The 15,987-nt window shown below is 47.7% G+C and overlaps 1 protein-coding gene across 12 annotated transcripts in view; it reads left to right on the forward strand.

The window, feature by feature from the left end:
* Cip4 (formin-binding protein 1-like Cip4) overlaps positions 1-15,987 on the forward strand; it is a 403,349-nt gene that overhangs the window by 318,192 nt on the left and 69,170 nt on the right. For 7 of the 12 annotated variants that reach the window (XM_076212809.1, XM_076212811.1, XM_076212807.1 and 4 more), the window contains exon 3: positions 4,274-4,320. The exons of the other annotated variants lie outside the window; for them this stretch is intronic. In XM_076212809.1, the coding sequence (XP_076068924.1) occupies positions 4,274-4,320 (47 nt within the window). The remainder of the gene's footprint in view (positions 1-4,273; positions 4,321-15,987) is intronic. 12 annotated transcript variants of the gene reach the window in all.

Consider the following 15,987-nt stretch of genomic DNA (forward strand, 5'->3'; position numbering starts at 1 on the left):
ACCACTCGGTCTAATGTGTATTGACAACAAAGCAATTTGATCAATACTCCGCGTGTCAGGTTGATGCACTGTGTCCCAGGTACTGATGTCATTGATAGTTGGTGATGGAGGTTGAGGGGGGGAGGGTTGGAATCCCGCACTCCTTTCCCATTCCCAACAGTGACTCTTAGTTACGCTCCCCCTCCCCCCAAGCGCATCCTAGGGCAAAGGTGGCGGCTTCGGCCGTAGACCCGGGAGACGGACAGCGTGGATTCGAAGAAGAGGTCAAGAGGAAGAGGGGAAGTTTTGTATAGGGTCAAGTTCGAGAGGTCTCTGGGTTGAACAGGTGTCTGAGAGATAGAATAGGTGTCCGGCTGGGTTGAACAGGTGTCTGGGAGATAGAACAGGTGTCCGTCTGGGTTGAACAAGTGTCAAGAATCTGGCCCACTTCTTCAGGATTGTACAGTTGGCATTATCTAGCTAGAGAGGCTCTTGGCACTTAGGGTAAAAGAGAGGGACAGAGAGAGAGAGAAAGAGAGAGAGAGAGAGAGGATTGTCACGGATGAGTCTGCGGCTGTCACCAGCTCTTCTATCCATAATAAGACTTTTGGGGAGGGATAGTAGATATGCTGCGTGACTCTGTACCGCAGGGGTTCTAAGTTCCGTATGTGTTTCCCCTTTCATAGTCGCTCAGCGTGGAGGCCGCCTTATGTCTTTATTATGGCTGTCGGTTGGCCTAGTCCCACTAGGGCTAGAACGGGTTCGTAATATTAACGTTAATAATAATAATTAGAATGATAATTAATTTGCACTGGTGTCGTAATCGGAATCGTGCTCGCTTCGCATTCTCATAGTCCTTGGTTCGAATCCCGCAATCCTCATCGATTCTCAGTTGTAACGACCATGCACCTGGCCCTAAAAATCCGTGAAGGGCATCATAGGGCAGAGTTGACGGCCTCTGCCGCGGCGGATTCCGCGCGGTCGAACCGCGGTTAAACACTCGCGTTTTCTCCGTCGTGTCAACAAAACGGGTTCAGAAATTGGGGTGGGGGGGAGGCAAGGTGGGGCGGTTCTTCCTTGGAACACACTCACTCTCTCTCTCTCTCTCTCTCTCTCTCTCTCTCTCTCTCTCTCTCTCTCTCTCTCTCTCTCTCTCTCTCACACACACACACACACACACTCTCTCTCTCTCTCACACACACACACACACACACACACACACACACACACACACACACAACTCGTGGCGCAGATGGTAGAGTTCCCAGGACTGAAATAATTTAAGTATCGCTGCGCTGCGAGTCGTTACTCCAACTCGTGGGCGGGATTTGTGTGTGTGTGTGTGTGCGTGTAAGGTCATAGCATTACCCATAGATCAGTCGTATATGAGCTCTGAGCTCTCTTTCGGGAGGGTAGTAGCTGTCGATCACGAGTCCAACACATGACCCAAGACCATGGTGAATCACACACACACACACAAATTGAGTCTAGGTATGATAAGTTGGAGACAAGGTGACGAGACACGACGAGCGTTGCTCCTTTCCAGTATACTACAATTAAGTAAACAGGTGTATCGACAGGTGGTGGCGGAGGGTGGGGGGAGAGGGGGAGGGGGGAGGGGGAGTTGGCGCGGCGGAGGAGGAGGAGGGGAGGGGGAGTTGGTAAAAGTAAAAGGCTCTTTGAGGCGCGAGGTCACACTACCCGCGTCTTGGGTCAAGCTGAGTGAAACCGCCGCAGTTTTGTCAATCTGCGGCTGCGGCGTTTTTGTCACCGCTGCCGCCGCCCAGACCAGCTGTTACCAGCTGTTCCCCCAGCGGTTGCGTCCGTGGTTCGTTATAAGGCAGCAAGCCGCACAGTAGTCTTGGGAAACCTGTTTGACCTGTTTTGTTTATTTCCTCCCTCTCTCTCTCTCTCTCTCTCTCTCTCTCTCTCTCTCTCTCTCTCTCTCTCTCTCTCTCTCTCTCTCTCTCTCTCTCTATTTTCGTAAAGACAGGGCCAGCATTCACGTCATGTGTTAAACAGAATAAAGTTGTCAAATTGTGTAGCCATAGGGAGTTGGCCTCAGATCTCTTTGTCATTCTCGCTCTCATTCTCTCTCACTTTCCCCTTTGTTCCCCCCCTCTCTCTCTCTCTCTCTCTCTCTCCCTTTCTCTCCCTCTCCCCCCTTTCTCTATCTCTGTCTCTCCCTCTCCCTCCCTTTCTCTCTCTCTCTCTCTCTCTCCACTCTCTCTCTCTCTCTCTCTCTCTCTCTCTCTCTCTCTCTCTCAAATTTAATTTTTAGATGATGATTATCAGAGTGTTTGTCACATTGCTCCAGGGCAAAGGTTCCTTTACACTCGCCGTTAGCCAGAATAAAAATTTGCAAGTGTCAAGTTAGGACGAACATCAGCAACAAGACTCCAACAGTTCTCTGTGTTTACCTCACCACCCTACCCCTCATCTGTCATACACTTAACGTTGTAGCTTTGTATACACGTATAACTGTGGGGCTTCACAGTACGTCTGCCGACGCAGACAAGAACACAAACACTGCGCAGATAATGACGCAGTAGGTTAGTGGCCTAATACCCTTAAGTTAAGGCGCTACAGCGCGTAACGGGTAATTGTATACCCTGTAACTGTAGTTTAGAAGCCTCGCTAGTCTGTATTAGAAGCCTAGGAGTGAAATTTCACGCGGGACATTATCCCTTTTATTAACCATTATGTAGTGGGAGTGATGCAGATGTATAGGAATTAAAGGAGAATGTACAAGGACAAAGTGTTTGAAGTGATGTTTGACCGTTTGAATGGGGTATTTGGTAGTCAAACGTGTTTGACAACCTTTCACACGGTCAAACATCAAACACTTGTTTGACCAACCGTTTGACCGCAGACGAGGTTCTGCCCCATTCAATATGGGAGTTCCTGTGCTGAGATAAATAATATCTTTGGCGTGAATAGGAAAGAGTCTTTAGGTCTTATCACACTGGGCTTCCACGGGCTTCACCAGAGCCGACCGTTGAGAGTTCGTTAAAACGGTTACAATATTTGAATTTTCAAATCTTCAAATGTCATATCATCTTTCCGTCAAATATAGCAAAGCTGAATTTATGAACTAAGAGATTGTAGGCCTATACGAGTGTTAGAAATACTGTTGAAATATTCTTAGAGAAGTCTAGATTTCTGTAAACAAAGTGATATTCTAGTTATTCAAATGGAGGTTGGAGGTAGGATGTCGAAGGAAAATTAGCCCATTGTGATAACCCTTTTAAAGATGACGAAGGAGAGAATTGATGGGGGTAAAGATAAGGGAAGGTGGGAGGGCAATAGGAGTGTTTGTTGATCCAGCACCTCTTCTTGAACACGGCGACCCGCCCTCTCAATCTAACAAGATCGTCAGCCTTCGGAGGATCATGAGGTCTGGCTGGAAAGACTTTGTTTAAATCCAGAGACTGGACTGTGAGACTCAGCCTAGGCCAGTTACCTCCAGCATAATTCGTGAACGTCAGCTTCTGTTATATGGCCATGTGGCACGTTTCTCTGATGTTGATCCTATTCAGCGTTGTCTCCACAAAAGACAACAACCCTCGATGGAGGGGCACGAAGAAAGGAACGAGACAAGTTGATCGAATCTGTCGAGAGTTGTTTGGAGTGGGGAGGAAGGGTGCCTGCATGGGAGCTTGCCCGGAGGAGAGACCGTGGAGACTGGCGCCGGGGTGTGAGTGAAGCGACGCATTCCTTGGCGTATGGCGCCAATTGATGAAGTCGGCTGGCGCTCACCAGAATAGATTATGTGAAGGGAGCCGCCGCAGCGAAGGGGGAAGGGGGCTTAGTGTAGATCAAGTTTTTAAAACCGGTCTGAAAAAAGATATTTGAGGATCCGTAGCGTGGTACTCTACCAACAGGTGGTTCGTTCCGCACTGAAGGAGTTTTCCACTTTGTAAAGAGAATAGCCGAGGTACGGGACGAGCACGCGCGCGCGCACACACACACACACACACACACACACACACACACACACACACACACACACACACACACACACACACACACACACACACACACCATATAGCCACCTTATATTCTTAGAGCGAATAAGTCTGATGTGGCTTTTGTTGTTGAATGGTTTGATGATGATTACCATGTTTTTTTTTTTTTTTTTTTTTTTTATCGTTTGACAGTGAGATAAACAGAAAGCAGTGGGAGTGTTTATTATTACATTATTATTGATATTGTTGTTGTTATTACTATTATTATTATTATATTTTTTCTAAAGGAACAACATTTTATTTATTTTTTTTTCTTTTCTTTTCAGGTAAGCGTCGCCGTGGATATGTCAGAGATGGTTTCGCCAGGGTCCAGGTAGGCTCAAGGAACGAATGAAGAGGGGAGAGTGAGTGAAGAAAGGGGGGAGGAAAGGAAGAATGGAAGTGGTTCAGAGAGATGAGGAAAGGAGGGGGAGGAGGAGTGGAAAGGGATGAAGGAAGGGAGGGAAGGGGTGTGAAGGAAGGAAGGGAAGGGGAGGAAGGAAGGAAGGAAGGGAGGGAGGGAAGGGATGTGAAGGAAGGAAGGTAGGGAACAGGGAGGAAGGAAAGGAGGGAAGGGTGTGAAGGAAAGGTGGGAAAGGGTGAAGGATGGGAGGGAAGGGTGTAAAGAAAGGGGGGGGAAAGGGAAGGGGAGAGGATAGGTGACAGACTGTAATGGGCCCCCAATCGCCGCTCATCTCGGATCCTAACGAGGCGACCTCAGCTTCCTTCGGGTGTTGCCATTGGACTATTCCTGCAAGGTTAAGGTCCGGGCGGGTGACTAGCCCCGCAAACCACGGAGGAGAGAGAGAGAGAGAGAGAGGAAGAAAGAGAAGGATGCGTCAGGATATGCGTGGGTGGGAGGAAGCGGCCGGGAAGACGGAGGTGGAGTAGGAGCGGGGAAAGGAAGCTGTGGGAAGACCAGGCTATAACCGAGACCCTCCGTGCCAGACAGGCGAAAACGCCAGCGCCTCAAAAATGCGTTGCCCTTGGGGGCCTCTTTTGGTCAAACCTTGGAGAGCGATAACTCGAATCACGGCTATGGCGTCTTCGCCTGTCTGGTATAGCGTGATTAATATGTATATTTACTTAAATGTAACACAGTTCTGTTTGTTTACAGGTGAAACTTGTATTTAGATTAAGTTATAATGTTTGTGTGTGTTGTGTGTACTGTATGTATTATGTGTAAGATGTGAAGGGATTTACATGCTCTGGCTGAATTAAATCGCCTAAAGTGGACGTCGTTCTGAAGAAATGTCAAGACAATTCAACAATTCGGATCATTGTCAACGTTTCAATCAAGAATATGTTCAACAAATTGGATCATCGCAAACGTATCCGATAACATTAATGGGACTAGTAAACAACCCATGGTTGCGGGAGGAGGAAGAGGAGGAGGAGAGAGGGAAAGGAGGAGTGGAAACGAGATATCGTAGCACTATTGTTAGTATTACAAGGTCACCACACACCAGATTGGGTCGGCTCGGGTCAACTCGGGTCAAGTAACAGAACTCGGATTCCTGGGAGGGAGAATCACCCGTAGCAGCTGTCTGGGGGGGATGCAATACCCCGAAGTTCCTCAAGAATTCTCCCCCCCTCTCCCCAGTTTTCCGGAACCTGGGGGGGGGTCGCCTCTATCTACCTCCCCCCTCTTCATGAAGTCTTTCTCTTCTGTGGCTTCTTCCTTCCTTCCTCCCGGAGGAGGAAGAGGAAGAGGAGGGGGAGGAGGAGGAGGAAGAGGTGCTGCTCACTTCCTCACCAGATGTTGCTTCCTCTTGTTTTAATTTCCTCAACGCGCGCACGCACGAACACGCACGAACACACACACACACACACACACACACACTCACTCACTCACTCACTCACTCACTCACACACACACACACACTCACACACACACACACACACACACACAAATACACTTGCATGCACTGTCCTCATCTCTCTCTCTCTCTCTCTCTCTCTCTCTCTCTCTCTCTCTCTCTCTCTTTCTCTGTGTATGTTTCTGTACCTTTTTGAAGGGGAAATGCTCTGGTCTGGATGAATTTGCGAATCCAGAGCTCACCATGAGGCGAAGCTCGAGGTGGAACTTGAGGTCTGCGCACGAGTCTTAGGCGTAAGTCGTGGTCGAGGGTTTGGTGGATGAGTGGGGGGAGGGGGCGGTTTGGGTTTGGGGGTTGGGGGGAAGGGTTCTTCCGGAGGGCGAGGGGAGGTTGTTGGTGCAAGATGTACAGTTGAGCAATAAAAATGTCCACGTCGTCCTCGTCTTCGTCGTCGTCGTCTTTTCCATTGTCATCTTCTTTGTCGTCGTCTTCTTTTCATTGTCATCTTCTTTGTCGTCGTCATCTTCGTTGTCTTTTTCGTCTTCGTCATCTTTGTCGTCTTCGTTCTCTTCCTCGTCACCGTTGTGATCTTTTTCGTCGTCGTCGTCGTCGTCTGTTTCGTCGTTGTCGTCAAGCGAAGGAACCAAGACATCGATGGTCCTCTCTGTGTCTGGCTAAGGCCCACGTGCAGGTCCGTGGGAAGTTCGGAGAAGAACCTCCACGCCTCGATGTCGTTGAAGCAATGAAGATCACAGATGCCATCTGGCTCCAAGCTTCCTCGGGAAGTTCGGAGAACCGGATGTCCTGCTCGATGTGGTGCAGAAATGTATCTAACACCACGACTTGTTATATGGTTGTACGGTACCGTGGTGACATTTAAGTTCTATATGCGGTGCAAGTGTGTATCTTAACACCATGTGGATGGATGTTTCCGTGTGTGAGGTTCGAGTCCTGTATGTGGTGTAAATGTGTGATTACCGCCACAAATGTCATGTGGATGGAGTGTGGAGTTCGAGTCCTGTATGTGGTGTAAATGTGTGACTACCACCACGAATGTCGGATTGAGGCTTACGCCAAAGAGAACGCTAAGAGCACCGGAGAGCCCTGTATCGTGGGTTACACTAAACGATAGCTCCCTGGACAAGAGGACTGAATAGAAGGACAGCAGAGCAGGACCCGTAGTAATGGATTTGAATTGGACAAATTTTGATTTAAGAAGGTAATAAGCAAAACCGGTTTACCAACAGATTGGTTAACGATTGGGATAGACTTAGTAACCATGTAGTGACCGTCGAAACGATTGGTTATTTTAAGAGAAGATGAGGTAACTTTATGGAAAGGGAACTGCCTAGTGTAGGCCTTATGGTCTCTTGCAATCTCCTCCATTCTTACGGAATCTGAGTTGACTGATTGCCTAGTAATGAGGGTAAGGTGATGAGTGACAAGGTAGGGACTGGAGGATAAATTGGCTGACTGGACTCCAGGAGACGGGAAGCGTAGTTAGGGGGAGGCCAGGCAGGAGGAGATGGAGAGAAGTTTGCAAGAATGAAGTGGCAATGTTATTAAAAAAAAGTTGTTTGAGTCACAGAGGAGGTTTGGTGTAGAGCTGTGTACCTGGAGTAACTGGTGATTTGCTTCAGACCAAGAAGGAAGAGAAAGAAGTTTGTGGTTTTGGCCTCCCAGACTTTCACGGCCAGACTCGATGTTTCTTACGTCCTCCTGACTTGTGCTACCGTGCCGTGTGTTGTGTGATTTTGTACAGCAAAAGCAGACACCTCCTCCTCCTCTCTCTTCTTCTCCTCTTCCTCTCTCTACTTCTCCTCCTCTCTCTTCTTCTCCTCCTCCTTCTCCTCTTCCTCCTTCTCCTCTTCCTCCCTCTTCTCCTCCTCCTCCTCCTCCTTCTTATTTCTCCTTCTCCTCCCACATCTGCTTCCTCCTCCCTCCTCTCTCATCTCTCACTAGAGGCCTCACACCTCCTCTTCTCCTCTCTCATCTTCTCCTCCCTCCTCTTCTCCCTCCGCCCTTCTCCTCCCTCCTTCCTCCACCACCAGAAGGAACATTTGTCCTTGATGTGTGCTTGGACTTCTTCAGGACACGGATGCTGCCACGATACGGAGGGGAGCTGTTGCGTGGACCAGATGTAGGAGAGAGAGAGAGAGAGAGAGAGAGAGAGAGAGAGAGAGAGAGAGAGAGAGAGAGAGAGAGAGAGAGAGGTGGGGGCGAGAGAAAATGAAAGAAAGGGGCAAGAGAGAGAGAGAGAGAGAAAATGAAAAAGAGAGAGGAGGCGAGAGAAAATGAAAGAGAGGGGGGCAAAAGAAAGTGAAAGAGAGAGGGAGAGAATGAGAGTAAGAAACTAAGATGTAATTGGATTAGACTATGGAGAGATGAAGTATGAAAGAGAGAGAGAGAGATAGAGACTTGGGAGATGAGAGAGTGTGGAGAAGAGAGAGTTTTCGCGCGGCAGGAGTGAAATATCTCGCCTCTTGGAGTGATCCACATGTTGTTTAGGCTGACGATGGGGAGTTAGTGGAGGAGGCTCCCCGCGTTAGATTTAGAAATTCCTGGAGAGGGCCTGTGCTCTCTCTCTCTCTCTCTCTCTCTCTCTCTCTCTCTCTCTCTCTCTCTCTCTCTCTCTCTCTCTCTCTCAAACAGCAAATGGCTCTGCTTCTAGGAAGTCAGGAAGTGAGTAAAAAGAAAGGGAGCCAGTAAAGCAGTTAGGAAATAAGAGAGAGAAAAAGAAAATGTTTGCCTTAAAACTGGCAGTGCTGGTGTTCTCTATATATTGCGTGTATTAAAATGGTAAATAAATTACTCCCCGACCCCACGGAGAAGGTAGCAAGTAGGAGTTGCCCTTGTCGTGTTATCACTTCGTCGCCATTTACCTTCCTTCTCTCCTCCTCCTCCTCCTCCGCCTCCTTCTCCCCTCCATCTTCTTTCTCATCCTCGTCTCCTCTACTCCCATCCTACACCTTTCTCTTTCTCCTCATCTTCCTCTTCCTTCTCCCGTTCCTCTTCCCCTTCTTTCTCCTTCTCCTTGTCGTCCCAACTCCTCCTCCTTCTCCACCTCCTCCTCCTCCTCCTCCTCCTCCTCCTCCTCCTCCTCGCCCTCCTCCGCGGCGCCACGTCCCGGACCCTCTCAATGAAGGGACAATGACCACGGCACTTGATCTCCCGGCGACGGCGGCGCAGAGGAGGAGGAGGAAGATGAAGAGGAGGAGGAGGAGGACGAAGGTATGGGGAGGTACGGAGGAGGAAGGAGGAAAAGGGTGAGATAATGGAGGAGGTAGAAGAGGTGATTAAGGAGGAGGAGGAAGATGAGATGATTAAGGAGGAATAGGAGGAGGAGGACGGTGAAGAAGAGGAGGAGGAGGAGGGCAGCCCACTATGCCCTTCGTCACTCGACTGCCACAGGCTACTCCAACCCACTCCTCAGAGTCAAACAGTCTTTATCTTCTCCTTCAGGAGTATTTGTTTGTGTGGGTTGTTTGTTTGTGTGGGTTTTTAGTATTAGGGATCATCCTGTCCACACGAAATCTGTCCACATGCTCCATACTCGGTCGTAACTCGGTCAATAATCGGGTCACTTTCGGTTTTGGGTCAAACTCGGGTCACATTTAGTCTTGGCATAAACTCGAGGTCATTCTCGGTCTTGGGTCAAACTCGGGTCACATTCGGTCACATTCGGTCATCAGACCCAAGGTGTCCTCCGTCAACTAAGATGTGACAGCCGACGACGGATCCCTTCCCCTCATCACACAACACAGACACCAGTCCAACGTCTCTTCCCAGAGAGATTTGTAGCAGGGGACCATAAGGCCTACACAAGACAGTCTCATATCCCTAACCCCCCTGTCATCCTTATACATAAAGTTACCCAACCTTCTCATAAAACAGCCGATAGTTTCAGCGCTCACTACTGTAACATGATTACTAAGTCTATTCCATTCGTTGACCACTATTGGTAAACCAGTTCATGCCTATTTCCTTCTTAAACCACGGGAGGTTGGGGAGGATTAATAAAGTGTGGATGAGGGAGAGGGGGTGATGTAATGGTAGCATTAAACATTCCTTGTATATTATACATACGTACTTGTAGTATTGTACATTTATTATTGTATATTGTTATTGTCATTGTATATTTGTTTGCGCCTTTTTGTAGGAGAACCAAGACGAATTGTGTATGGGGTGCTATGGAGATAAATAGAATAAGTGTGGGTACAAATGTGTGTGTGTGTGTGTGTGTATATACTCGTATATCTGTGTGTGTGTGTGTTTGTGTTTACGTGCCTCCGTCTGTGTACATTTCCTTTGAAGACCGAATGTTCTTATGGGTAAAAAATTTCCCAGTGGGGAATATGTATATATAACCTAACCTAACTTAATAAAACCTTCCCTCACACAGACTAATTCTTCTTCTTCTTCTTCCATCCATCCATTTTGTTCTTCGCAAAGTCATCCAGACAGTCGTTTCAAAAATTCCCTTCTCATCCATCTTTCATCCATTATTCTCCAGAACTTTCCCTTCTCCTTCTCTTCCTCCTTCTGCCTTTCCCTTGCCCATCCACGGCACCTTTGCCCTCAGTTCTTGGGCAGCCAGGTTGAATCAGCTTCTGGGTCATCAATCAGTGGAGAGAAGGAATGTTGGAGTGCAGCTTCCCTCCTTGCCCGATAATGGTGCAAGCATTTCCTCCTCCTCCTCCTCCTCCTCTTCCTCCTCTTCATCTTATCCTCCACCACTCCCCCTCCTCTTCCTTTCTTCTCCGCCTCCTTTTTTCATCTCTTTTCTTCTCCTCCTTTCTCCTCTTCCTCGCCCTCTTCCTTTCTCCTCCACCTCTCCCCATCCTCCATTCTCCTCCTCCTCCTCCTCCTCCTCCTCCTCCTCCTCTTTTCTCCTCCTCCCCTTTTCTCCTCCTCCTCCGCCTCCTTCTACTCCTTTCATCACCTCTTTTCTACTCCTCCTCCTTCTTTCTCCTTCCATTTTGGAAGTAACAATGATCACATCCAATACCAGATGAATGGCGTAATACTGGATTCAGTAACTAAAGAAAAAAGATCTAGGTTTAATATTAAATGACTTGAAGCCAAGTCAACATTGCTCAGAAGTTGTTAAAACAGCAAATAAATTAGTTGGCTTCATCGGAAGAGTCTTTGAAAATAAATCCGAAGAAATATTGCTAAACCTCTATAATTCCTTGGTCCGTCCCCATCTGAAATACTGTGTACAGTTTTGGTCCCCATACTACCAGAAATATATTAGTAAACTAGAAAGAGTGTAACGGAGAATGACTAAAATGATACCAAAGCTGAGAAATCTGCCGTATGAAGAAAGACTTAAAAGTCTAATGCGAGGAGATTTAATCGAGGTTTTTAAAATGTTCAAAGGCTTTGACAACATCACTGTCGAAGATTACTTCTTATTAGACCAATCAAATACAAGAAGACGTCACGATTTTAAAGTAATTGGTAAAAGATTTTCTTCGAATGAAAGTAAGCACTTCTTCTTTAACCAGGTTGTTAATGTGTGGAACTCGTTACCTTCCACTGTCGTTGAAAGTAACACAACAACATTTAAAAATAGCTTAGATAAATATTTTGACTCTAATCCGCAAATAAAATATTATCCCTTGCAATAAAAGATCTGACAACCCGGCATTTCATTGTAATTGGATAGGATAGTGGTAGTAGTAGTGTTAGTTCATCTGCCCTGTTTTCTTAACTATAGCTTAGTTTAGTAAACACAAACAGCCCCGTTAGGGCCAGTAGGCCTGCTGTTGTTTGTTCTTCCTTTGTGTTCCTCGCCCTCCTTCGCCTCCTTCTCCTTTCATCACCTGTTTTCTTCTCCTTTCTCCTCCTCCTCCTGCACTTCTCCTTTCATCTCCTCTTTTCTTCCTCCTCTTCCTCCTTCTTCCTCCTTCTTCCTCTTCCTCTTCCTCCTCCTCCCGCGGCGGCGACTGCTGCTCTCTTTAGAGGCAACCTCTCTCTCTCGCGCTCATGACCAGCTTTCTATAACACGTGCATATGCCTGCGAGCGCGCACACACACACACACACACACACACACACACACACACACACACACACACACACACACACACAGCATCCTTGAATATTTCAAGTTCTGTATGATAAATTGAAGAGTAATAGACAGGACCCCACGAGCGTTGCCCCTTTCCTGTAGACTACAATTAGGTAAATGTAATTAGGTACAATTAGGTAAATGTGCGCGCGCGCACACACACACACACACACACACACACACACACACACACACACACACACACACACACACACACACATATTGTACAATGGGTTATAGAGAAGTTAGAGGAGGAGTAGGAGAAAGAGAGAGATCGGGGGGGGGGAGAAAGTAATTAAAAGGCGAGTATGTCTGCAATTGTATTGTTGACTATTTTTGTTCCCTTGTTTACAAGTAAATATGTTTTTAAACTTGGTGGTCTTTTGCCTTGTTTCTTCCACTGTAGATCATGTCTGACACTTGTTCCATCGTCATCCCACAAATTTCTGTGTGTGTGTGTGTGTGTGTGTGTGTGTGTGTGTGTGTGTGTGTCTCCCCCCCACTGACATACACACACACACACACACACACACACACACACACACACACACACACACACAGAGACGTTTTCTTGTATTGGTTGTTTAGGCATCATGTATATGTTTTTTCCTCTTTTTTATGCACGTATTACACTTTCGTCAAGTCATGCATTTTCTCCATCGCCATTCTCTCTCTCTGTCTCTCTTACTTTCTCTTTTTCGCTTTTTTCCTGGGCGGCGTTCACTTTCGTCCTTTCTCTTCCAAAAAACCTGATTTCTGTCTTGGATACATGACCACCACTTCTTCCACAATCTACAACAACCGTCGCAACCTCCACAGCCCCCCCCCCGTCCCCCCCGTTCCCGTCTCCTTCCTCGTCCCTGTCAATCGTCCCCCCCCCTTTCCCTTCCTCGTGCCCGTCCTCCTCTTCCCCTTTCCCTTCCCCTTCCTCGTCCTCGTTCTCGTTCTCCCCCTCCCCATCCCCTTTTTTCGTCCCTCTCCCCTTTTCCATCCCCTCCCCCTTTCTCGTCCTCCTCCTCCCCTTTCCCCTTCCCCTTTCTCGTCCTCCCCCTCCCCTTCCCCTTCCTCGTCCTCCTCCTCCTCCTCCCCTTTCCCTCCCCTTCCCCTTCCTCGTCCTCCTCCTCCCCTTTCCCTCCCCTTTCCCTTCCTGGTCCTCCTCCTCCCCTTTCCCTTTCCCTTCACCTTTCTCGTCCTCCTCCCTTCTCCTTCCTCGTCCTCCTCCTCCTCCCCCCTTCCCCATTCTCATCGTCCTCCTCCCCTTTCCTTCCCCTTCCCCTCCCTTGTCCTCCCCCTTCCCCTTCCCCTTCACCTTCCCCTTCCTCATACCCGTCTACGAGTATGACTGTCTCCCCGTCTGCTACAATTTGGTAAATAGAGAGAGAAAGGGAGAGAGAGAGAGAGAGAGAGATCTGAATAGAGAAAACGAACAGGCTAATGGTGATAAATGAAAATAGATAAATAAACAAAATGAAATGGACAACACAGTGGGATGTGCTTTGTGATGTCACATTTGCTCTGGGGCGAGTTTTGAGGAGAGACTGAGTAAATGTCATTCAAGTTCTTAAACTCAAATTTTCTGTCGACGAGAGAAACTCGACGTTGTCGCCATCTTGTGGTGAACGACAGTGGCCCAAGTAAATAAATAGATAAATAAATATATAAATAAATAAATAAACAAATGTCTTATTGTCAACCGTTAATGAAAAAACTCCAGTTATGCTAAATTAATAAATGAATAAATACCCAGGAATGAATACACAGATGAATTTATAGACAAAGAAATAACCCTAATCTATCTATCTACTGTATATACCAAAGGGTCTCGTTCCACCTTATAAGGGTGGTAGCCAAGCCAAGGCGTGCTCCCGCCCATAGCACACCCATACCATGCCCATACCACACCCATCTGTCACCTATCATCATCATCATCATCATATCATCATCATCATCATCATCATCATCATCATCATCATCCTCTTAGGTAATCACCCAGGAAGGCGCCAAGATAAATAAATAAATAAATAAATTATTAAATGAAAATATGTAAAGATGACAAGCAATAATGATTATAGAAATTATAGTAATAGTTGATGGTAAATAATGTTCGTATCAAAGGTAGTAATGATGTTATGTAAAAAAAAAAAAAATCGTAATAATAGAAGTGATGGTAATTGTGGTAATAACGATGCTGCTGGAGTATTAAAAGAGCGAAGGCACAAGGAGCCATTGGGGAGGATCTTCCTCTCGGTCAAGAAAAAGGAGGAGGAGGAGGAAGAAGGGGAAGGTGAGGAGGAATAAAAAGAGTAAGGGGAGGAGGAATAAGAAGAGTAAGGGGAGGAGGAATAAGAAGAGTAAGGGGAGGAGGAATAAGAAGAGGAATTGGAGGAGGAAGAAGAGGGAGGGGAGGAGGAAGAAGAGGAAGGGGAGGAGGAAGAAGAAGAGGAAAGGGAGGAGGAAGAAGAAGAAGAGGAATATATTCTTTTTAGGTGACCAATTTGCTGGGGCCTTGGCGGCGTCGATGGGGGCACCACGTGATGATTTCGTTCTCTTCGCCTGGTACAACCCCCGCACCCGCTTCCTCCTGATCTGCTCTCAAAGAGGAAGAGGAGGAGGAGGAGGAGGAGGAGGAAGAAACCACACGATCCTGGGGCATCGTTTCTGCAGGCTGTTGGGGCATATTGATAATAATGATGATGATAGTTAGACAAAAGTGAGAGAGAGAGAGGGAGAGAGAGAAAGAGAGAGATGTGGTCCTTCTGAACCAATTCGGGTCAAGGAGGAGGAGAAGGAGGACGACCCGACCCCCTTGCTGGGTCCTCCTCCTACTTCGCCCTCGAAGACTTCGTCAGGAGGAACGGAGGAGGGAGGGGGGAGGCCAGAGGAGGAGACCTCCCCTCCCCCTCCACTCCCCAACTCCTCTCCCCCACTCCCCCAACCCCAGACCTCGCCAGGGGTTGGGGAGGAGGGTGTTGGGAACAATACAGAGAGAGAGAGAGGAGATAGGGGGTAGAGAGTGAGAGAGAGAGAAGGGGGAGAGGAGAGGAGATAGAAGAAGAGACGGAGAGGGGAAAGGGGGTAGAGATAGAGAGGGAGAGGGTGTAAAGATAGAGGGGGAGGGAGAGAGGAATACGAGATAGAGGGAGAGCTGGAGAGAGAGAGAGAGGAGAGGAGAAAGGAGGTAGAGATAGAGGGAGAGTAGACATAGAAAGAGATAATAGAGAGAGAGGGAGGGAGAGGAGAGAGAAGGGAGCTTAAGTGGGTTACATGGCCGCGTCCGTGTCATGTTTGTGTTTATTCGTGTTTGTTGATCCTGGAACTGACACAACAAAAACAAACAAATTGTGAGAATGAACAAAATTGCTCTCTCTCTCTCTCTCTCTCTCTCTCTCTCTCTCTCTCTCTCTCTCTCTCTCTCACACACACACACACACACACACACACACACACACACACACACACACACACACATACGCCCACATAGCGGTCCGAGCTCGAATCCCGCCCAAGGCTGAAATAATTTCAGTATCGCTGCGCTGCGAGTCGTTACCCCAACTCGTGGGCGGGGAGTTGTGTGTGTGTGTGTGTGTGCGTGCGTGTAAGGTCACAGCGTTACCCATAGGTCGGTCATATATGAGCTCTGATCTCTCATCCGGGAGGGAAATAGCTGTCGATCACGAGTCCAACATGTGATCCATGGTGAATCACACACACACTCACGTTTCTTTTTTATTTTCGTCGAATATTCCCGGAACGAACTGAAGAAATACTTTCATGGTAAGAGAGAGAAGAAAAGATAAAGAATTAAAATGGGGAGGGGGGTCCGATTGCGCGGCCGAATGGGGTCCAAGGGCGCTTGAATGGGGTCCAAAAATGGAGGCAATTGGTCCAAACAAAAGACCGCGTAGCTGTGTACGCGCTGGTATGCGTGCGTGTGTGTGTTTGCGCGCGCGTTATGCTAGGTCATTCCAACTTCAGTCTCTCTCTCTCTCTCTCTCTCTCTCTCTCTAAGTATTTCAAAGAATGTGAGTGGAGAACGGTTATGAATGAACGACAAGGTCGAAGTGATTTCTTCTCATCTTCTCGCTATTTCCGTTTGGTGGGACGAG

This window comes from Oratosquilla oratoria, chromosome 30 (genome assembly GCF_046742065.1).
Source record: "Oratosquilla oratoria isolate Oo_2021 chromosome 30, ASM4674206v1, whole genome shotgun sequence".
NCBI classification, from domain to species: Eukaryota; Metazoa; Arthropoda; class Malacostraca; order Stomatopoda; family Squillidae; genus Oratosquilla; species Oratosquilla oratoria.